This window comes from Orcinus orca, chromosome 19 (assembly GCF_937001465.1).
Source record: "Orcinus orca chromosome 19, mOrcOrc1.1, whole genome shotgun sequence".
Classification (NCBI taxonomy): Eukaryota; Metazoa; Chordata; class Mammalia; order Artiodactyla; family Delphinidae; genus Orcinus; species Orcinus orca.
The window spans coordinates 48,956,429-48,979,996 of NC_064577.1; the positions used below are offsets into that span (position 1 = coordinate 48,956,429).

Consider the following 23,568-nt stretch of genomic DNA (forward strand, 5'->3'; position numbering starts at 1 on the left):
CATAGTAAGTGCTCTGTAAATGTTAGTTGTTTTTATTACTGTTGTGTACTGAAGTAGGGCAGTGACATGATCCAGTATGTTTTTAAAGGATCATTTTAGCTGATCCAGCTTGTTTTTAAAAGATCATAATGGCTAAAATTATAGGGTAATAAAATTGGAGGCCAGGGTCCCATTTAGGGACCTGTAGCAGTATTCTAAGCACTTTACATATTTTACAGATTTTTGTCTGCGTTTCCCAAGCCATTCATTCATAGTATACATGTGATATAATTGATCCTCCAATTGTTAGCAAGGAGAAAAAGGGGGCAAGGTGGATGACAGATAGTCAGCTGCTATTGACACTTCAGGTAGATGGTAAATTTCCAGTTAACTGTTGCCATTTGTAACATTAGTGAGCTTAGGAGGAAGGCATGGGAGGCAAGGAATTAATATTACTAAAGATATAGAGGGAATTTTTGTGGGGAACTCAACACGGACTGAGGGCAAGGTCTTACTCCAGGTTCAAAAGTAAGGTGAACCTTCAGTTTAGAAAGTAGATGCCAATTTATTTTGTATATGTTAAGTGTGTGTGCGCCAAGCATTTCAAGTAAGCCTTGAAACCCTTAAGTGATTGTGGAGAGGAAGAGAAGGAACAGGTGATGGAGTGGCAAAAAGAGCAGAAAAACCAACTGGTTTTCCTGTTTCAGACATTCCTACTTAGTTCAGATATAGCTCTGGAGTAATTCAGACAAGAAGTAATTCAACCTGCTTGAATATCTTCAGTAATCTTTCCTTAATGTTTCAAAGTAGAAATTCTTGTATTATTAGACAATTCTGTGAGTTAAAATCTGCTTCCATGAAGCTTTCAGACAGGGCAGTGTACTTCCTTTTCTTTTTGCATAATGACAGTCATTTACCTATTCAGAATTGGCTAGCATGTTTCTCTAGGCTAATTTCAGACCCTTCATTATTCTTGTCGTATTCCTCTAGATGTTTCCTTCAATAAACGTGATTTGGGAATTGAGGACACTGCAAGATGTGGTCTGACCAGTTTGAAGTACAATGGAAATATTTAGTTCCTGCTATCTGAACATTGTACTTCTAATAATGGAGTCCAAGAATCCTGTCATTAGCTTTTTGTAATCTTAACACATTAGTTGGCTTATTAAGCTCAGATCTCTAGATATTTCTCTTATGAACTGCTACCAGGTCAAGTTTCTCTTTTATGTACTCTGTTGGTTTTTATTGGGATGGTGTAAGGGTGGGGAAATGGAGACTGAATAATAGCATTAGATGAGTTGTTGGTGAAATGTATTTATCAATACAAAAGGTACTGATTAATAGATTGGTGTGTATTTAGAGAGAGAGATCTTGATTGATGTGATGCTGTTTTTCTTCTTAGCTTAGTTTCAACATTTGTTAACTACCTAGAGAAAGAAATAATGTGCGTGGTCCTCGATTTTGTATATTATACAAATATTCAAAAATACTTAGGCAGCAAGATATTAGCATTGTTTAACTACTTTTAGTTGCCAGAGAGAAAAAATAGTAATTAGAGAGTAGAGAAATCAGACACTTTGACTGGGTGATGACAGTTACCATCACTAATGAGGAATAGTTGCACATTGTATGCCTCCAGATGTGTGGTACACATATCCCCTATGTAGTACCCTGGTCAAAAATGCATAGCCTCAATCTAGATAAAGGAGGTTAAAGAAATGTTACAAGTAAAGAAAAAAAGAAGAAGAAAAGAAATGTTACAAGTATATGCTATTCCTGATCCTAGGCTGGATCCTATAAAGGATATTATTAGGCCATCTGATAATTCAGAATATGGATGGTAGACGGTATATTAGGTAAATATTATATTAATATAAATTTATGAAGCTGATAACTGCAGTGTCCTTATTCTTAGAAAATACACTTTGAAGTATTTAGGGATAAAGGACCATTATTTAAAATATTTTTTATATATACACACAGAATCTTTTTTTTTTTTTTTTTCGGTACACGGGCCTCTCACTGTTGTGGCCTCTCCCGTTGTGGAGCACAGGCTCCGGATGCACAGGGTCAGCGGCCATGGCTCATGGGCCCAGCCGCTCTGTGGCATGTGGGATCTTCCCAGACAGGGGCACGAACCCGTGTCCCCTGCATCGGCAGGTGGACTCTCAACCACTGCGCCACCAGGGAAGCCCCAGAATCTTTATATATATGTAGATTGAAAACAAGCGAATGGGGCAAAATGTCAACAATAGATGAATCTGAGTAAAGATCGGTGTTCTTTGTCATAGTTTTATTTTTATAGCTTTATACATTTGAAATGATCTCCAGATGAAATGTTTTTAAAAATAGGCTGGCAGGGACTTCCCTGGTGGCGCAGTGGTTAAGAATCCGCCTGTGAATGCAGGGGACAGGGGTTCGATCCCTGGTCTGGGAAGATCCCACATGCCGCGGAGCAACTAAGCCCGTGAGCCACAACTACTGAGCCCGCATGCCACAACTACTGAAGCCCACGTGCCTACAGCCCATGCTCAGCAACAAAAGAAGCCACCGCAAAGAGAAGCCTGCGCACCAGAACAAAGAGTAGCCCCCACTTGCCACAACTAGAGAAAGCCCGTGCACAGCAACAAAGATCCAATGCAGCCAAAAAAGAAATAAACTTAAAAAAAAATGGATAAAACCACATACAGAGTCCCCACTTCTTTGTGATTGTTTATTCATTCACCAAATATTTATTAAATGCCTGCTGTGTGCCAGGTATTGCTCTAGGTTCTGAGGATTCTGCAATGGACAGGTGAAAATTCCTGGACCCATGGAACTTACTTTCTAGTGAGGGGAAACAGATGATAAACTAAAATAAATAAGTAGAATATATATTGTGGTATATAGTAAAAAGTGCTAATGTGAAAAATAAAGCAGGAAACGTTGTGGGGGTGGGAGTGTAATTTTCAATGGGATTGTCAGGGGACTTCCGTAGTGGCACAGTGGTTAAGAATCCACCTGCCAATGCAGGGGACGCGGGTTTGAGCCCTGGTCTGAGAAGATCCCACATGCCGTGGAGCAACTAAGCCTGTGCGCCACAACTACTGAGCCTGCGCTCTAGAGCCCACGAGCCACAACTACTGAAGCCCGTTGGCCTAGAGCCCATGCTCTGCAACAAGAGAAGCCACCACAATGAGAAGCCTGTGCACTGCAACGAAGAGTAGACCCCTCTCTCTGCAATTAGAGAAAGCCCACAAGAAGCAATGAAGACCCAACACAACCAAAAATAAAACAAACAAATAAATAAATGGGATGGTCAGAGGAGGTCTGAAAAGATGACATTTGAGTGAAGAGATGAGGCATCAAGGTCTGTGGGTGTTTGGGGCAAGATATTAGGCAGAAGGAACAACAAATATAAAGTGTCCTTTTTATGATTTTTTTTTTTAACTGAGCAGCTTGAAAGGTGGAGTTGCCATTAACTGATGTAGCAAAGACCAGAGTATATGTAGCAGGGGGAGGTCAGTTCAGTTTTGGACAACTTACCTTCAAGGTGCTAATCAGACATTAAAGTGATATCCATTGGGCTTCTGGTTATGAAAATTGACTAGGTGAGGGCCAGGCTAGACATATCAGTCTGTGGCTGAATCAAGGGATTGAGTGTAGGTAAAAAAGGGGGGAAAAAAGAAAAGGGAAGGGTCCAGTGACTGAGCCCTGAGATACTGTCACTGTTAAGAGGTGGGGGCATGAATGGAAGAACAGGGAAAACAAGACTGAGAAAGAGCCACAGGTAAAATACAAGAAGGTTCAGGAGAGTGTCCTGAAAGCTAAGAGAAGAAACTGTTTCAAGAAGGTATTTCGTTATATGTCAGTTATACCTCAATTAAAAAAAAAATTTCAAATACTGTTGATAGTTCAGGTAAAGGAAAGACTGAGAAGTGACCTTTGGGTTTAACAATGTGAAAGTCATTGGTGACCTTGACAAAGTAGCTTTTGGTGGATATTGAGACCACAATCGTGACTGGAGTTGGTTCAAGAAAGAGTGAGAAGGGGAAATTTTGATATAGCAAGTTTTAGACACTCTTCCTAGGTTGGGAAGGAAGAGATGGGGCTTTAGCTGGAGTAGAAAGAATAGCGTCAAGAGAGGGTTTGCTACTGTTATTTTTAAAAGGGAAGAAATAATAACAGTTGATGGGAAAGATTGTCTAGACCAGGGAAAACTCCATGTAGGAGATAAAATACAATTGCTATAGTTATTTCCTATGACAATTACATTATTGTAACATAATTTTGTAAACAAATGTATGGAAATAAATGAATATTTTCATATAAAAAGACGTGGGAGAGATGGTTTTGTTTTAGTAATGGAAAAAAATTGCTTCTGCTTTTTCTCTTGATTTTATTTTTCTATCACATATTTTCTCAAATATCTTTTTTATTTTTTTAAACTTTATTGAGATATAACTGACATACAGCACTGTATATAAGTTTAAGGCGTATAGCATTTAAAAGAGAATATCCTTTAGATTTGAACATTTAAGCTGAAAGAAATGCTTTGTCATATTACTTTTCCTGTCTTTATTTTGGCACTTGGGGGGAAAAAAGTTAACTATTTAAGTTCTAGCTTTCTTTTTTTTTTTTTTTTTTTTTTTGTGGTACGCGGGCCTCTCACTGCTGTGGCCTCTCCCACTGCGGAGCACAGGCTCCGGACGCGCAGGCTCAGTGGCCATGGCTCACGGGCCCAGACGCTCTGCGGCATGTGGGACCTTCCGGGACTGAGGCACGAACCTGCGTCCCCTGCAGCGGTAGGAGGACTCTCAACCACTGCGCCACCGGGGAAGCCCTCTAGCTTTCTTTTTAAGTTTAACTTGTTGCATGGTAATTCTTATTGGCCCATAGTAAATTAAATTATAGAATTTAGCACCACTCTTATGGTTAATAGTCATTTTTCTTCCAGTTTTTTGGGAAAGAGAGAAGTTTGCTTATCAAAATTTGTACTGATGATGATCAAAATTACCTGAGTGCAAATGTAGCAAAGGTGTCTCCTAGTGGCTGTCCGATGGAATTGCATGTGAGTCTTGCAATTCATTTATTCATTGAACAGATATTTGAGTGCAGTATGTGCCAAGCACAGGGTCTTTGCCCTCATGGAAGCTTACAGTTTAGAGAGGGGAGAGGCATTCATCAAATACAAAAAGAACTGAAACATTACAACTCTTAACTATTTGTATATCTGTTAGTGGGAACTTAAAATGGGAGTATTTTACCTAACCGGAGAGGCCAGAGAAGTGATGTTTGAGCTGAGGTCTTAAGAATTACTAAAAGTTAATAGAAGAAGAAAATGTGTTCTAGGCATAGGAACTGCATTTGTGAACAGCTCTGTGATAGGAGGAGGCATGGTGAATATAAGGGACTCTGATGAAGGGTAGGTGGAACAAAGATATGGGAACAAGAGGCATAGATAAAGTCAGAAAATACTGCATTTTTATAGGCTGTGGTTAAGAGTTATGCAAGAGTAAACTATTGCAGAGTTGGGGTGGGAAACATAACTAGGTAGGGGTGTGTGTGTGTGTTTTAATTATGGCAAAATACATATAACAAAATTTACCATCTTAACCATTTTAAGTATACAGTTCAGTGGTATTAAGTATGTTTACATTGTTGTGCAACCATCACCACCGTCAATCTTAAATTTGTGTTTTAAAGAGATGATTTTGGTTGCAGTTTTGAGGATGGATTAGGTGAGGCAAAAGTTGCTGGGAAGCTCTCCACGGGAAGCCACTCACAGAGCTGGAGGGGGGTGGGGGAGGAATGTTGAAATTCCCTAGGATAAGGACCACTAGGTGTCCTGCACATTGCTGGCTGCAGTATGCCCCAGCAGCAAGCAGAGAACATACTGAAACCAGAAGAAAGGCCTCTTTCTCATCTGGTATCACTCCAGTGCCCCTATTGAAAACAAAAGGGAAATGGCCAATGAGCAGGCAACCAACCTCTGCCACAATGTTCAAGGCCCCTCCCTTTAATATATAGAGGAATGACATTCCTGTGATCCTATAATGGTGTACAAACACTAGGCCAATAATAAAATACTTAGTTCAATTCTGATTCTTACTCATTTGATCTCAGGTAAAGCCATGTAGATTACCTGAACTGGCAAAATAAGGGAACTGGCTCTATCTTCTGTTCCTAAATCTAGCTATGAATACAGATCATATGGTGAGTTCATTAAAAATTCAAATTCTAGGGACTTTTACCGGCAAATATAAAGCAACTTGAGCATCAAAACGATAACAGGAATAAGTTATAGTATAATGAGGAAAAAAAGAATCCCTAAGTCCATACTGGTACAAAAAGATTATAAAGAGGTAGAGAGAACAATGGAAAGTTCTTCTTTAGAGAAGACAACTAATAAATGTAGTTAGTGTCCTAATTCTATCATCAGTTTACAACCGTGACAGTAGCACTGGATTCGTGCAAGAATCATTAATGAATGCTAAAATGTGGCATATTTTGGTGAGGAATAGGATATTTCACACAATCTCAAACTATCACTGTATAGATTACTTAGGGCATCTTTACAGTGCTGGTAGGCAGCACTTTAACTGAATGATCAGGCTTGGCATTGCCAATAATAGGACAGACTGACATTTTGTTCCTCCTAATGTGACATACTAAGAAGGCTATGACTTCAGCATTGTAGTATTCTGGCCAAAAAAAAAGTTTAACCTGAACACAAACCCTTATATCTAGCCTGCGGACACGAGGAAGCAGTCAGACAAATCCAAATTGAGGGTCACTCTGCAGACAACTGGCCTGGACTCTTTTGACAATTGTCTGTCAGTGTCATGAATGATAAAAACAAATCACAAAACCTAGAGAACTGTTCTGGGTTAAAAACAACTAAAAAATATGACAACTGAATGTAATGAATGATCCCTGAGTGGATCCTGGATATTAAAAAAACATTATTGCGGGAATTCCCTGGTGATCCAGGGGTTAGGACTTGGCACTTTCACTGAGGGGGCCTGGGTTCGGTCCCTGTTGGGGGAATTAAGATCCTGAAAGCCACGTGGTGTGGCCAAAATAAAAAAGGCATTATTGGGATAACTGGGGAAATTTGAACATAGATTTTATATTACACAATACTGGATCAACATGAAATTTTCTGACTGTGGCTACATAGGAGAATATCCTTATGCTCAGGAGATTAAATAGGAGATACATGTTATTGGGTTGGGAGATATAATATTGTTAAGATGGCATTTCTCCCTGAAGTAATCTATAGGTTCAGTGCAATCGCATTCAAAACCCAGAATCTGGGGGGACTTCCCTCCTGGTCCAGTGGGTAAGACTCCACGCTCCCAAAGAGGGGGCTGAGGTTTGATCCCTGGTCTGGGAACTAGATGCTGCATGCATGCTGCAACTAAGCATTTGCATGCCGCAACTAAGAGTCCACGTGCCGCCACTAAGAAGTCCTCATGCCACAACTGAAGATCCCTCATGTTGCAACAAAGACCCAGTGCAGCCTAAATAAATAAGGTAATAATAATATTATTATTTTTTTTAATATATTTTTTTAATTTTTGCCTGCGTCAGGTCTTAGTCATGGGATTTTTGTTGCAGCATGTGGGATCTTTCGTTGTGGCACACAGGCTCCTTGTTGTGGCGCACGGGCTTCTCTCTAGTTGTGGCTCACGTGCTCAGTAGTTGTGGTGCATGGGCTTAGTTGCCCCACAGCATGTGGGATGTTAGTCCCCTGATCAGGGATCAAACCCGTGTCCCCTGCATTGGAAGGCGATTCTTAACACTGGAACACCAGGGAAGTTCCAGTAAATATTATGAAAAACAAAAAATAGAGTTTGGGAATTCCCTGACGGTCCAGGGGTTAGGACTCCATGCTTCCACTGCAGGGGGGCACAGGTTCACAGGGAATTAAGATCCCCCATGCCACGTGGCCCAGCCAAAAACTAAAAATAAACAAATAATTAATTTAAAAAACAGTTTCAGAAATTTAAGTTAGGAGAAATGCGCCTTTCTTCTGGAAATGTATTGAGGTTTAGTGAGAAAGAAAAAAGAGATTGGCAACATATTGGGGGCTAGTGATTTCGGAGTTGCGAGCTTGAGAGGACAATTTTGTGGAAGGAGTATACATATATATTGGGTATATATCCGTAGACATCTCTAGAAGGATACATAAGGACAATAGTTGTTCCCTAAGTGGAGAACCAGAAAGGACATGAATGGGAAAGGAGATTTTTGTATCTTTTGGTTTTCGTGCCATGTGAAATAAACAAGTAACTTATTTTAAAATATTTTCAAATTTATAACAATATTAATGTTAGTTTATATATGAGAAATTGTGACCCTTCTTTGAGGTCATATAGTTTGCATTAGATTCAAAATTGGAATTTCTTTTTTAACCTAGATTTTAAGTTTAGACATATTAAGGATTCTGCCTTATATGAATTTATGTTTTTACTTGGAGTGGCAATATTAATTTCAAATATTGGGGGGCAAATTGCTTTTGAAAGCTTTTAGCATCACATATGAACCCTGTAATTGCTATCTTAAAATTTATCTTAACTGTTTCCATCCATGTTCATTTTTATAGTTTCATCAACCACGGAGTTTTGTTTTACTGGTATAAAGAAATAAATGTGTCTTTGTGAGGTGACCTGGATTATAATTAGCTTTTAGTGGTCATATGTGTTCTCTTTTGTTACTCTGAAGGATGAATTGCCCCTTTCAAGAGGCTGGTTTAGCAATGAATTTTGCTATTTCAGAGTAGAGTAATTGATTTGAATTATTCTTTCCTTGGACTCTGAGCATATTTGGATTGGCCAGTATTTCTGATGAGAGGTATGATGACATTTAAATAAGGAAAGGAGAGGACAAAGAGCTTCCTCTTGTTTAGCAAAAGTCAGACCTGCTTAACAGCGGCAAAAACAATTTATCCTCTTGTCTGAAAACCTTTTGCTCTTAATTAGGTCTTTCCCCAAAGTATTTCACAACAAATAAAAGAGGCGGAAATTAATGTTTTCTCCTTCTTGTCTCCTCCTTCCTGTTTTTGGACGCAGAAGAGTTTATATTGTCCTACTTATTTATCTTATGTATCACAAAAGAGTAGATGGTTTCTATAAATTTTTTTTTCTATTTCAGTTTTATTGATCTTTTAGATGACCTGAGTCAACTAAAGCTTCTTTTATGTTGAACATTTTGAGGTGTACATCTAATGCGTCTAAAAAGCAGAAGTGTTAGGCATTGTTTTATGTGGAGCTAATCAAGAAGGAAGATAATTATTTAAGAATCTTCTTTTACTGGCTCACTGAAAGGGTGAACTATTGATCTCCAAAGGCTAGTCATTGATCTCCAAAGGCTAGGTAGGTTAAAAGCATAAAAATGCTCATTTTTATCTCTGGAATTTTCTTCCAAGTGACTGGCACCCATCCTTTCAGTTTTGATGTAGGTATTTTCTTGACCTAGGGGGTTAACAGGAGGTTTTCAGTTAGCCACTAGGACTCTTATTTGTAGAGCAACGTCTCCACATTTTATCTTTTTTTACAGTTATCTTAGTTAATCTTGGACCTTCGCTCTTCCCCATACATTTTATTTTTTTCTACTTTTAAATATATTTTTTAAAATTTTTATTGGAGTATAGTTGATTTACAATGTTGTGTTAGTTTCTGGTATACAGCGAAGTGAATCAGTTATACATATATCCACTCTTTTTTAGATTCTTTTCTCACGTAGGTCATTACAGAGTATTGAGTAGAGTTCCCTGTGCTGTATATAGAGTAGATCCTTCCTATACGTTTTAGAATCAGCTTGTCAGATTCTACAAAAGTCCTTTTGCGATTTTGGATGGAATTACATTGACATTATAGGTTATTTTTGGAAGAATTAACATCTTCATAATGTTAACTCTTCCTATCTTTGATTATAGTTTATTTCCCCACTTATTTAGATAGTCTTTGGAATCTAATTGTATAATCTTGTCCATAAAAGATTTGCACACCTTTTATTAAATTTCGCAGTACCTGATATTTGGTTCACTGTTATAAATGGAATTGTTTAAAATTTTACATTTTCCATTTCTTGCTATTATATAGAGATACAGCTGACTTTTATATATTGGGTTTGTATTTAACAACCTTGCTAAGTGTTCCTGTTCTGATAATTTATCTAACTTCTTTTTGGTTTCCCATGTAGAAATAAAATTATCTTCAAGTAATGATAGTTTTATTTTCTCCTTTCCAATTCACATATATCATTTATTTTTATTATCTTACTGTGTTGAGAAGGATCCCTCATATAGAATTAGAAGAGAAGTGGTGATAGAAGGCATACTTTTATCAGGTTCATAAGGGAGTTACCTTTTCAAATTTCTAGTTTGCTAAGAAGTCTTTTTTATTTTAAATCATGAATGGATTTTGAATGTTATCAAATGCTTTTCTGCATCTGTTGAGATGAACATGTAGATTTTCTTCTTTAATCTGTTGATATGATACTACTAGCTTGCAAATAATACTTCTTGCTTTTTCTGCCTCCTGCTCCCCAGGTGATTTGTGGAGCTATGATTTCTTCAGTGGTGAGTTTGTGGTGTCACCTGAACCAGACACAAGTGTCCACACTCTTGATCCCCAGAAGCACAAGTATATTATCTTGGGGAGTGATGGTCTTTGGAATATGATTCCACCTCAAGATGCCATCTCAATGTGCCAGGACCAAGAGGAGAAAAAATACTTGATGGTGAGAAATAACTCAATTCGATATTATTATCTACACATTGTTCTGGTACTTTTGACAGGGGTCTTGAATATGAACTAAGGATGTTCACCTTGAGTAGATTTTTGCATTTGCCCTGGCTGTAGAAGAAAGTAAAATATAGATTTCTGAAGCTTATTAGGAGAACAAGACAGGAAATAGATGAATGAAACTAGATAACAAAACATACAGCCACTGACTTCATTATGAGCAGCCCTTGACTTCCTGGCCTATGGAACCCTCACTGATCCTTCTTTTTATAAATTGAGATATAATTCACATTCCATAAAATTTACCTTTTTAAAGTATTCAGGTCAGTGTTTCTTAGGGTATTCTCAAAGTTATGTAACTCTCACCACTAATTCCAGAACATTTCATCACTGCCCCCAACAAACCCCATAACCATTAGCAGTCATTCACTATCACCCCTGTTCCCTGGCAACCACTAATTTTTTTTGTCTCTATGTATTTGCCTGTTTTGCGTACTGCGTATAAATGAGATCATACAATATGTGGCCTTTTGTGTCTGACTTCTTTCACTTAAGCATAATGTTTTCAAGCTTCATTCATGTTGCTTGTATCAGTACTTTATTCCTTTTTATGACCGAATAATTTTCCATTGATGGATATATAACATTTTATTTATCCATCCATTCATCAGTCAGTGGGTACTTTAGTTGTTTACACTTTTTGGCTATTTTGAATGATGCTGCTGTTAACATTCATGTACAAGTTTTTGTGTGGACATGTTTTCAGATCTCTCAGGTATCTACCTAGGAGTGGAATTCCTGGGTCATGTGGTAACTCTATGCCACCTATATTGTTTTAGTCAATTGCAAACCTAGAAACAACCATCAATGAGAAAATTCTTTTCTTTCCTTCCTGGCTTGCTTAAAAGTTGATCTTCATTCTGAGCAATGACAAAGTAAGGAGATTTGGAAAGTGCAATGTTATTGAAGGCAAGGAAAGAGAGTGTTTTGGAGTAGTAGCCAGCAATGTCAAATTCTACAAAGAAGTAGAGGCAGATGGATGAAAACAGGGTATTGGGTTTTACATTTAGGATCTTTTATTATTAGTGACCTTCAAGGATGAAGAGTTTCGGTTGAAGTGATGAGGGCATTAGCTAGCAGACTGGAGTGATGATGAAACAGTACTTTGTGAGCCTAGGAAATAGATGTAGTGAGTGTTAAGGAAGACAAGGGAATGTGCCATTGTTAGCTTGAAAAGATAGTGAGGGTCCTGAAAGCAGTTTTATAGTCTTACAAGAAAGATTGACAGAACAAGAGAAATAAGGGATGTTGATGGAATGAAGGTCCAGAGCACATCAAAGTAACTGGAATCAATGGCTCCTTGGAAAAGATTATCTTTTTCTAAGATGGGAGGAATGGTAAAGCTATATTTTGGGGTGATAAGGAGGCAACATGAAAGAACTTGTATTAAATTGCCTCCATTCATTCCCTCAACTAACATGTTAGGCACTAGGTACAAAGGAAGCAAAGGTGAATAGAATATGGTCCTTGCTTAGCATTTACCATATTATTACAAATAGGATATATAGCTAGCTATCAGTACTATTTGATTGTGAGTTGTTTAAAGATAAGAGTCATGTATCTATTCAATTTTACAAACTTGGGGCTAGCATGATGCATTTGGTCAGTGATGTCAGATATAAAAGAAAGATTAAATAAAATAAAGACTATTTTGTCTATTGGAGTTTGTTTGTTTGTTTGCTACGCCGGCTTGCAGGATCTTAGCTCCCCTACCAGGGATCAAACCTGGGCCCTTGGCAGTGAAAGCGCGGACTCCTAACTACTGTACTGCCAGGGAATTTCCATGTCTATTGGATTTAGAATTCTTTAATGATGAGAGAGGAAGAGAGAAACATTTCAGTGGCATGATGAAGCCAAAAGCCAGTTTTATTGGGTTGGGAGAACCTAAGTGTCATAAACACCTAAGTGTTTTTAGAATGAGTATTGAAGGAAGCATTCATCTAACAATATTTATAACAAGTGTTGAGAACTGAGAGGGAGAAGATAGGAAACTTATGAGGACTGCCTAAGGAAGTTTCATGGATGAGAGTGGTATTTGAGCAGGTCTTAAAGGTGGAGTTGAATTTACCAGGTAAAGAGATGAAGCGAGGAGAGTGAAGCTTTCCAGGCAAAGGAATAGAATGTGTAAAGTCAGAGGGAAGAGACAAGTACAGCACATTCAGATTTCACAAGTAACTTGATGTGATTCGAAGACAGGAGGCAAAAAGGTTTTGAATTGTCTGTTATGAAGTTAAGTCTTAATAGTCAGGTAGTGGAAAGTATTGAAAAGCTGCATTTTAGATACGCATTTTAGAAAGCATACTCGTGGCAGGGTGGAATAGAGGGCAGATGATAATGGATGTGAGAATTCTATTTATTAGGAGGTGTAGGAAAAACATCTTGCCCCTTACTAAATTAAACTGATGCAAAGTTGGCAATGAAAGAGAATGGGTGTCAGCAGTGAGTGATTAGTGAAGAATCCCTGAGAGAAGGTGAATTTTGATGAATGGAATCATATTTATAAGGTCTGTCTCTGCGTCTCTTCACATGTTGATTCCTATTGACAGTATCTGATTTGATTTTAGTTTTATTAATTAATTAATTAATGGCTCCCTTGGGTCTTTGTTGCTGCACGCGGGCTTTCTCTAGTTGCAGTGAGCGGGGGCTACTCTTCATTGTGGTGCATGGGCTTCTCATTGCGGTGGCTTCTCTTGTTGCAGAGCATGGGCTCTAGGCATGAGGGTTTCAGTAGTTGTGGCATGCGGGCTCAGTAGTTGTGTCTCGTGGGCTCTAGAGCTCAGGCTCAGGAGTTGTGGCACATGGGCTTAGTTGCTCCACGGCATGTGGGATCTTCCCAGACCAGGGCTCAAACCCGTGTCCCCTGCATTGACAGGAGGATTCTTAACCACTGCACCACCAGGGAAGTCCTGATTTTAATTTTATTTATTTATTTATTTGTTTGTTTGTTTATGGCTGTGTTGGGTCTTCATTTCTGTGCAAGGGCTTTCTCCAGTTGCGGCAAGTGGGGGCCACTCTTCATCGCGGTGCGCGGGCCTCTCACTATCGCGGCCTCTCTTGTTGCGGAGCGCAGGCTCCAGACGCGCAGGCTCGGTAGTTGTGGCGCACGGGCTTAGTTGCTACGCGGCATGTGGGATCTTCCCAGACCAGGGCTCGAACCCGTGTCCCCTGCATTGGCAGGCAGATTCTCAACCACTTGACCACTAGGGAAGTCCCCTGATTTTAATTTTTAAAAAAATATTTATTTATTTGGCTGCACCCGGTCTAGTTGTGGCTTGTGGGATCTAGTTCCCTGACCAGGGATAGAACCCTGGCCCCCTGCATTGGGAGTGCAGAGTCTTAACCACTGGACCACAAGGGAAGTCCCTGACTTGATTTTTATTAATGGATCTATTAGGCTTCCTCTTTGGAAGCTGCTGTTATGTTCCAAATGAAAATTTTTGCAAGCTTGAGCTAAAGCAGCAATGGATTAAAAAAAAAAAGAAAGAAAAAAAAACATATGCACATACAAGCCAAAGAGAAATATGGGACTCCCCTGGTGGGGCAGTGGTTAAGAGTCCGTCTGTCAATGCAGGGAACACGGGTTAGAGCCCTGGTCCCGGAAGATCCCACATGCCGTGGAGCAACTAAGCCCGTGCACCACAACTACTGAGCCTGAGCTCTAGAGCCTGTGAGCCACAATTATTAACCCCTGTGCCACAACTACTGAAGCCCGCGCACCTATAACCGGTGCTCCACAACAAAAGAAGCCACCGCAACGAAGAGTAGCCCCCGCTCGCTGCAACTAGAGGATGCCCGCACGCAGCAATGAAGACCCAACACAGCCATAAATAAATAAGTAAGTAAGTAAGTAAATAGAAATGTAGATGTTAAAAAAAATACATAAGTGGTAGAACTGACAGAACTTGGGTTTTAAGGAGGGAGAATATTATGACACCCCAACTTCTTAGTGGTGGCTGGAAGCTGTTATCAAGAAGAAACACATTATTTTGTGGGGAGGGAGGGATAATTCATATAGGCATGTTGAACAGGACATGCCTTTGGTTCATCTAGATAGATATTTTCAGTAGGCAGTTACTGAAAGGCAATGCCTGGAAATGCTAATTTCAGTGTTAACGGGAGTTAAAGTTGTGACAATTTATGACATCACCTAGTGAGACAGTAGGGTGGAAGAAAAGGACACAGTGTTAAGGGCGGCCCAAATCAACAGAATCCGTGGGCTGAGGGAAAATGCAAGTAAGGTAGTAGAAATGGCTTATGTAGATTTCTTTTTTACGGAGCTTTGCTGGGAGGGAAACAGGCACACTGAAAAAGGGAAAGGTAAAGGAGTCCTTCAGTGAGTTCTCAGTGAGCTAGTATTTGGAGAGTGGTGCAACACGTACACTGGGGAATGTAATAGATTCATGGATTACAGATTAATGCTGCCTTTCATCAATTGTGAAGTGCATATTTTTTCATATTAGAAAGGGGGGGAACAAAGCAATGTTTAAAAACATCTTTACAAAGTGGTACTTTTCTTGCGAATGCAAGGATGGCTTAATATTAAGATTTTAAAGGAGCTGAGAGGAGTTTTTTGCAGTTTGCCATCATTAATGTGTTGGAATACTGTAATATGACCAAGATCAGACAATCCCAAATAAAAATGATTCCCTGTTTCCCAAGGAAAGAATGAAAAAAGCCCAGTTCTTTATCCGGTTTCAATATATAAACTTGAGGCATATAGCTGACAGTTAAATGACATATACGTTATATATTTTTTTAATAAAGTGCTTATAGTATGGTAGTACCTTATATATTATTACATAGTATACATTATAGTACATTAATATTTTGTACTTACAATACATTAATATATGCATTTTTAAAATTAGGGTATAGTTGCTTTACAATGTTGTGTTAGTTTCTGCTGTACAATGAAGTGAGTCAGCTATATGCATACATATATCCCCTCCCTCTTGGACCTCCCTCCCACCCGCCAATCCTGTCCATCTAGGTCACTACAGAGCACCGAGCTGAGCTCCCTGTGACATTAATATATTTTATTACATTACATAAAATAACATATTAATTAAAATTTTTTTCCCCTTATAGTTCATGACACATTTCTTTTTCAAACATTTCCACTCATTTTCATTATTCAGTTATTTCTAGAGGTATTTTTTAAGATAAGTAATTCTTTTCTGGAGCACATCATTTTCTTTTCTGTTCTTTGAAACTTAGCAGTTATTAAATCCATGTATGATGCTGTAAGTTTTATTCCAAGCCACATTTATTTGTATAACACAAGTTCATTTAATTTTTTTTTGTTTTTTTACTCTGTTTGTATGTATTTGATCTCTATACTATAACCACTCATTGTATTGCTTTTTTCTTCATAGGAGTGACATTAGCCATTTATATATCTATAAATGGCTATGTGTGTATATATATGTCAATATATATACATATATCTATGTATGTATATATATATGTCAATATGTATACATATATTTAATGACCACTTTTATTTCCTTGTCTCTGAATTTTGTTCATATCCTTTGACAGTTTTTATGTTGGGATTGTCTTTGATTTGCAGAAGCTCTTATTTTAGGAGGAAATTGGCCCTTTGCAATGAGTATTTTTGCCATGTGTGATTATTTCATTTGTGAATTGTTTATCTATTATAACTTGATATTTACTTCCCCTTTTTAGATAACTTCTGTATAACTTTTCCTGAGTAAGTTTACAATGAAGACCAAGTTTGCTACCAAAAAGATAAAAATACAGGTGAAATTTAACCACAGGATAAGACCTTGTCTTATTATTTTTTTAATTCAGAGCAATACTGTTTTAGCATAGTTATGGGGTTTGTGGATAAAGTTTGAAATTTTAATTGTTTATGTAGGCCATGTTGAACACGTGATTTTTCACTTGATACAGGTGTAGTGGCAGCAAGGTCTGAGTTGTTATCTTCCTTCTTATTCTTTTAAAAACAGGGTGAGCATGGACAGTCTTGTGCCAAAATGCTTGTGAATCGAGCTCTAGGCCGCTGGAGGCAGCGTATGCTTCGAGCAGATAATACTAGTGCCATAGTAATCTGCATCTCTCCAGGAGCGGGCACTCAGGGAGATTTCACCAATGAAGACGAGCTCTATCTGAACCTGACTGATAGCCCTTCCTATAATAGTCAAGAAACCTGCGTGATGACTTCTTCTCCGTGTTCTACACCACCAGTCAAGGTACACAGTTCTCTAGAATCTAAGTTGTAATAGAATTTCTCTGTTAGTATTACCTGAAAACAGTTTTCAGATTCTTTATATAATAGAATTTCAGATTTGAGCTACCGTCAAGAAAGTGATAGATCTTTGCCATGTAACTTATTGTCAGTAGGCCATCTACACATAGGTACTATACTGAATGCCAGCTGTATGTAGAGCACCTAATAGAAAAGTGATTAGATATGGCCCCTGAAGAATATTAACAATATTAATATTTGGAACTTATTGACTCCCTTCTGATAGTATGAAAGTTTGTAAGCATTTTTTATGATGCACTTCCATATGTGGTATTTCATTTGAACCTCATAACCCTGAAAGCTAAATAGTGCAGATGTTATTCCGTTTTATAGATAATATAACTGAGATATTGAGCAGTTTGAATAAGATCATACAGAATCAAGACTGAACTGGACCTTAGGATATAAGACTTTAGAACTGGTTGTCTATTAACATGGATAAGAAACATCATTCCTATTTCTTATCCATGTTAATATTGAATGAATTTAAGATGTGCTGTGAAATAAACAAGTTTAAATGCGACTGTATTTCCCTTTTTCTGATTTCATCCCAATTTTTTCCTGCTAATAATTAGTAATATGGATAACTGTTTTGATATACCTGGCCTTCTGAGAACGTGCTTTCAGAAGAATGACCAATAAAATGGGAAACACAGTGGAATTTTTTTTTTTTTTTTCGGTACGCGGGCCTCTCACTGCTGTGGCCTCTCCCGTTGCGGAGCACAGGCTCCGGACGCGCAAGCTCAGCGGCCATGGCTTACAAGTCCAGCCGCTCCGTGGCATGTGAGATCTTCCCAGACTGGGGCACGAACCCGTGTCCCCTGCATCGGCAGGTGGACTCTCAACCACTGCGCCACCAGGGAAGCCCCCATAGTGGAATTTTATGTCATATATTCAGGCAGTTTTTTAAGATGTTCAAAGCTACACAGTACAAAGAATTTATTTAATTTTGGGTATTGTGATCCTATATGGAGTACTTGGAAGTTTACTATTACCACTTTCCTATCTTTTACTTCACTATATATATGGCAACTTAATTTTCCTTACATGGACTCTTCATTTAGAAATTGACAAATTAATATTTTATGCTTATTTTCTTAAAAGAATTTCTTATCAAAGCTTTCTTTGCTTTGAAAACTCTTGAATAATAATGCAGATTGAAATCTTTTAAAGTCTCTTCATTCTCTTTGAGTGTTATGAAGGAGCTTATGTTCATTTGAGAATTCGCTGGTTTCTGTATTTGAATGTATTCATTACTTTCGTGTTTCCTAATGTGTTTGTATTTGAATAACTGAACTTTAGGCAGTACAGAGAAGGAGGCGTTAAGGTGGAGGTAAGGATGAGGGGATAGAAGATATTGTGATAGGAATAAATACTCTTAATATTGATCTCAAAACTTATTGCCGTCTGTGGATTGGCATTAGTAAAATTGAACATAAATTGCACCTAGAAATAATTTTTAAAACATACTTTAAAATTCTGAAAAATAATGATCTAACAATTTTACTAAAGTAAAGCTTAGGAGATTTATGTATGCACTGACTTATATGTAGGCGTGGTTGTTTGTTAACCATCTGGCCCCACCTAAATATGAACGAATATTTAGAGCCGTTCAGAACAATCAGTATTGTTGGCTCTGGCCTAACAAGTAAATAAAGACAAATCTCTGCCCCAAAGATTGTGTTTTGTTTGTTTATCTTAACCATGGCTACTCACAAGTATCTCTGATGTATTTCATTGTTACAGTAATCCTATGTTTAGTAACATCTAGATATAAATGACATTTTGGTTGATTTTGAATGGTTTTTAAGACCTACCCACATTTAGACTAGGCACTTGAGACTAGGTTATCTATCTATAGACATGTGAACTTCTGTTTGAATCTAAACAGAAGATTCAACTTCTGTTTGAATCTAAGCTAAATCGGTAGTCAAATCCTTGTTTTCGGACAGATAATAGTAGAAATACTTCTGTTTGTGATATATTACTATGGCACAGATTTCTTTATCCTTTCTTTAGGGCAAAACTAAATTTAGCTGTTTTTTAAATAAGCCAAGAGCTATAGGAAGGAGGAATTAGGAAAAGAGTTCTTCCAGAGGATTAACACTTAGTTTCAGTTGTGTTCTAGACACAACTTATAATTAGTTGTTTACTGTTGGATTGTAAAATATATGGAGCTCTCAAGAAAGCTGATCTCTGAAGTAGTGAAACTTTTAAAGTGTGAGTTTTTAGGACGTAACCTCTCAATATCACAAGTGTTTTATGAGCATGTAAGAAGGCTTAGCAATACAGTAGTCATTAATCTGGGATGAGTCTAGGAAGTCTAGGCAGTTGCCTGAGCTAACAGATGCAATGTATTTCCACAGAATGCCAATAAAAAGAGAAGGAAAAGTTCAAGGAAAAAGTGGGGGAAGAAAAGCCAATGCACCTGTAGTATCAGAATAATAATTTGTGAATTTAAAAAGACACAGCACAACGGAAATTACAATAAATTGTGTTAACTCTGACATCATCCCATTGTTTTTCTTTTGTAAAGGAATTCCATCTAATGTCTAACGTTGTTGCATAAACTAGAGCAATATGTTCTGTTTCTGTAAGTGGCTTGATTAGTACCTTTCTTCTTGTGCCTAAATTAGTGATGTGCTTGTTTGGTAGTAGGAAGCCTTCTGTCTACAGAATTTATCTGCTGCCTGGTCTTGTTGCAAATCCTTTTTCTATATTAAACCAAGATGAACTTTTAGTCAAAAATTACTAATGACTAGTTTTCTGTGGTCAGTCAGAACATGCTTGTGATCAGGGTAGTAGGCATTGGAATCAACCTAATGCAGTGGGGATAAATTCACAGACAAGTTGTTGTTGATATCATTGAAAGCCAGATGTAAATATTCTAGAACAGAGACTGTCCTGTTATCCGTTCTCAACACTGGTATTTTGAAATAAGGTTGCTGCCCAACATCTAGTCAGTGTTAAAACAGATAAGAATTGGGCTTTCAGTAAACCATGTAGTATAAAATAAATAAATGAGCCAATGACCCCAGAAAGGAAGAATATATTCTTAGTTTTTTTTAAAAAAAGGTAGCAGCATTCTATTTGGGGCAGTACCAAAATAGGAACTTTAGGGTTTCTCATCTCTAGCCTCCACTGGACCTAAAGTTCATTTTTTTTCAGTAAAGCATGTTCATGTTACATGGTTAAATTGAAATGCGTTTGATTGCTTCAATTTGCCTTTTTCTTTTTAAATCTAGAAACGTTAAAGGGAACATTAGTTTTATAAATATGCTTTTTTATAGAGCACTTTCTCGAAAGGCATTTATTCCTAGGGGATTTTATATCAGAGGGCGACCAGATAATATGTCTTTGTTTACCATTCTACAAAATGGTTTACTTGGGCTCTTCAGAATATATTACTATTTTAATAAATTTGATTTGATTGAGAGAGGAAATGATTGAGGGAAATGTTACACACTTGGGCAAGAGATAGTATTTATGCTTAAAATTTGTACTTAAGAAAGTATTAAAGCAATGTTTTTCTAAAATATTATAGTGGAAGATTTGTATTTGATAGGAAGAATGTTCTTATCTGTCTGAAGATGGGAGGATATTCTGAATACATATAGATCTGAGGCACTACACCTAAAGGAGTGGTGCATATCTGAACCTCCTGTGAAGCTTTTTAAAAAACAATACCTGAAAGTTTCCATATGATTTTCACTTATATCTTTTTTAAAAAAATAAATTTATTTTATTTATTTACTTTTGGCTGTGTTGGGTCTTTGTTGCTGTGCGCAGGCTTTCTCTCTTTGCAGTGAGCGGGGGCTACTCTTTGTTGTGGTGCGCAGGCTTCTCATTGTGGTGGCTTCTCTTGTTGCGGAGCACAGGCTCTAGGTGTGCGGGCTTCAGTAGGTGTGGCACGTGGGCTCAGTGGTTGTGGCTTGCGGGCTCTAGAGCGCAGGTTTAGTAGTTGTGGCTCATGGGCTTAGTTGCTCCGTGGCATGTGGGATCTTCCCGGACCAGGGCTTGAACCTGTGTCCCCTGCATTGGCAGGCGGATTCTTAACCACTGTGCCACCAGGGAAGCCCTCACTTATATCTTTGAAAGTTGCCCCAGCCATACTCAGTACATTCCCATATGTCCTGTTTTCTCAAATAACAGAACAGTACCTAGTGTTTGGGAGATGGGTGCAAAGCAACAGTCTGAATTTCCATTATGACAGAGTTGCTTTAATGTTGCACTTCACATTTTCCACACTACTGAATATTCAGAAATTAAAATATAGAAAGTAGGAAATAAACCCCCCAAATAAACAAATTTGTCACTTATTCTAATGAAATCTTTTCATTTCCCCAATGGTTACGCTGAATTCTAGGATAAATTATTTCTTACTTTGTTTACCTTCTTGTTTTTCAGTCACTGGAGGAGGACCCATGGCCAAGGCTGAACTCTAAGGACCACATACCTGCCCTTATTCGTAGTAATGCCTTCTCAGAGAATTATTTAGAAGTCCCAGCTGAGATAGCTCGAGGGAATGTCCAGGCTGCAGTCATATCCTCAAAAGATCCAGAGCCACTTGAAGAAAATTGCACTAAAGCCCTGACTTTAAGGATACATGATTCTTTGAATAACAGCCTGTCAGTTGGCCTTGTGCCTACCAATTCAACAAACACCATCATGGACCAAAAAAATTTAAAGATGTCGATCCCAGGTCAAATGAAAGCTCAAGAAGTTGAAAGAACCCCTCCAACAAACTTCAAAAGGACATTAGAAGAATCCAACTCTGGCCCTCTTGTGAAGAAGCATAGACGAAATGGTTTAAGTCGAAGTAGTGGTGCTCAGCCTGCAAGCCTCCCCACAAACTCACAGCGAAAGAACTCCGTTAAACTTACCATGCGACGCAGACTTAGGGGCCAGAAGAAAATTGGAAATCCTTTACTTCATCAGCACAGAAAAACTGTTTGTGTTTGCTGAAATATATCTGGAATTTTTTTTTTTTTTCCAAACTTCTAAGAGGGCTCTTTGAATTTGGTGCCGAAGTTGAACTTTTTTTAAGGGGACAAAATAAAAATAGTATACAGTTTGACTTTTTGGAATTCAACAGTTTTATCCTGGCCTTGTACTTGCTTGTATTATAAATGTGAATTTTGTAGATGTTAGGGTATAAGTTGCTATAAAATGTGTGTAAATTTGTATCCTTCACACAAACTCAGTCTCTTACTCTGATACACAGTAAATGTAACAACAGGGCTAAAGGTTTAAAAAAAAATCAAAAGAATCTATTCGATCTTAGAAGTACATTTAAACTTTTAAATATGCTTATTAAGAAATTTGTATAAGTCACTTGTGATGAAAACTACACAACTTTTTAAAGTAAATTATGAAGCAAACTGGAAAAGTGATGTATTTTCATAGTGACCTGTGTTCCACTTAATGTTTCTTAGAGACAACTAGTGTCTTTTAAAAATTATTCTTTATTTCTGATTTCATAATTCAGAACTAAATTTTTCATAGAAGCAGAAGTGTTGAGCCATGCAAAAGCAGCTGGGTTTTAGTCTCCTTGTCCTAATTAAAATACTATGCAGTATCTCTTATTTCATTCAGTAGCATTTTTTCTAAACATTAATCATCAGATTTGCTCACCAAATCTTTGAAGTAGAAGGAGGTAGGTTTGCCTAAAAAAGATGCCCTTCTCAATCATCCCAGGCATTCAGTGGCATTAGTAGGTCTTAAAAGTAGCTATATCCTCTTCTAGTGTTTGCATAAAATATGTGAAGTTTTTCTTGCTATGTCAATAACGGATGGTGCTGCTAATTCCCAACATTTCTTAAATTATTTTATATATCCTATGGTTTTCATTGATTATATGGACATGTTTGTTCATCTAATAAAATCAGTGAACTGTTACTGATGTTGCTGGATTTTTGTTAGTGGTTTGTTTAAATGGTGTATATTAACTTTTTGTTAGGCCATGATCAAGCTTTAGAGTAACAACTTAAAATACATGTAATGTTTATTTTTGCAATCTTGACTTTTTAATTTTAACTTAGAGTACATCAAATCAGGCTAAATATACAATAATAAGTATATGGTTAGATCAGTTGTGGCTTATAAGAGTTTGATGAAATATTATGTAGCAATTAAAAATGAATAAAATTATTATTTGGTAATATAAGAAAAAACTAAAAGGAACTAATACCAAAATACTAAGAGTATGTTCTTTTGGTGTGATAAATTGTTCTACAAAGAGAAATTTTTTAAATTTATTAATTTAGAATAGGACTCTAAATGAGACATTGAAGAGTTAATCCATGCATTCAACATTGACCATGCACCTACAGTATCCTAGGAACTGTGCAATTGGAAGCACACCAGTTTTCCATAAGAGGATTAATTGAGGGCTTCCCTGGTGGCGCAGTGGTTAAGAATCCGCCTGCCAGTGCAGGGGACATGAGTTCAAGCCCTGGTCTGGCAAGATCCCACATGCCACAGAACAACTAAGCCCGTGCACCACAACTACTGAGCCTGTGCTCT

At 37.7% G+C, this 23,568-nt stretch overlaps 1 protein-coding gene across 1 annotated transcript in view; it reads left to right on the forward strand.

Moving 5' to 3' along the window:
* The window catches only part of PPM1D (protein phosphatase, Mg2+/Mn2+ dependent 1D), a 54,522-nt gene extending 31,581 nt beyond the window's left edge, over positions 1-22,941 (forward strand). Inside the window, exons 4-6 of the mRNA XM_004271731.3 lie at positions 10,517-10,707; positions 16,745-16,987; positions 21,451-22,941. Of these exons, the coding sequence (XP_004271779.1) occupies positions 10,517-10,707; positions 16,745-16,987; positions 21,451-22,008 (992 nt within the window). The 3' untranslated portion in view covers positions 22,009-22,941. The remainder of the gene's footprint in view (positions 1-10,516; positions 10,708-16,744; positions 16,988-21,450) is intronic.
* The last annotated feature ends 627 nt before the right edge of the window (positions 22,942-23,568 follow it).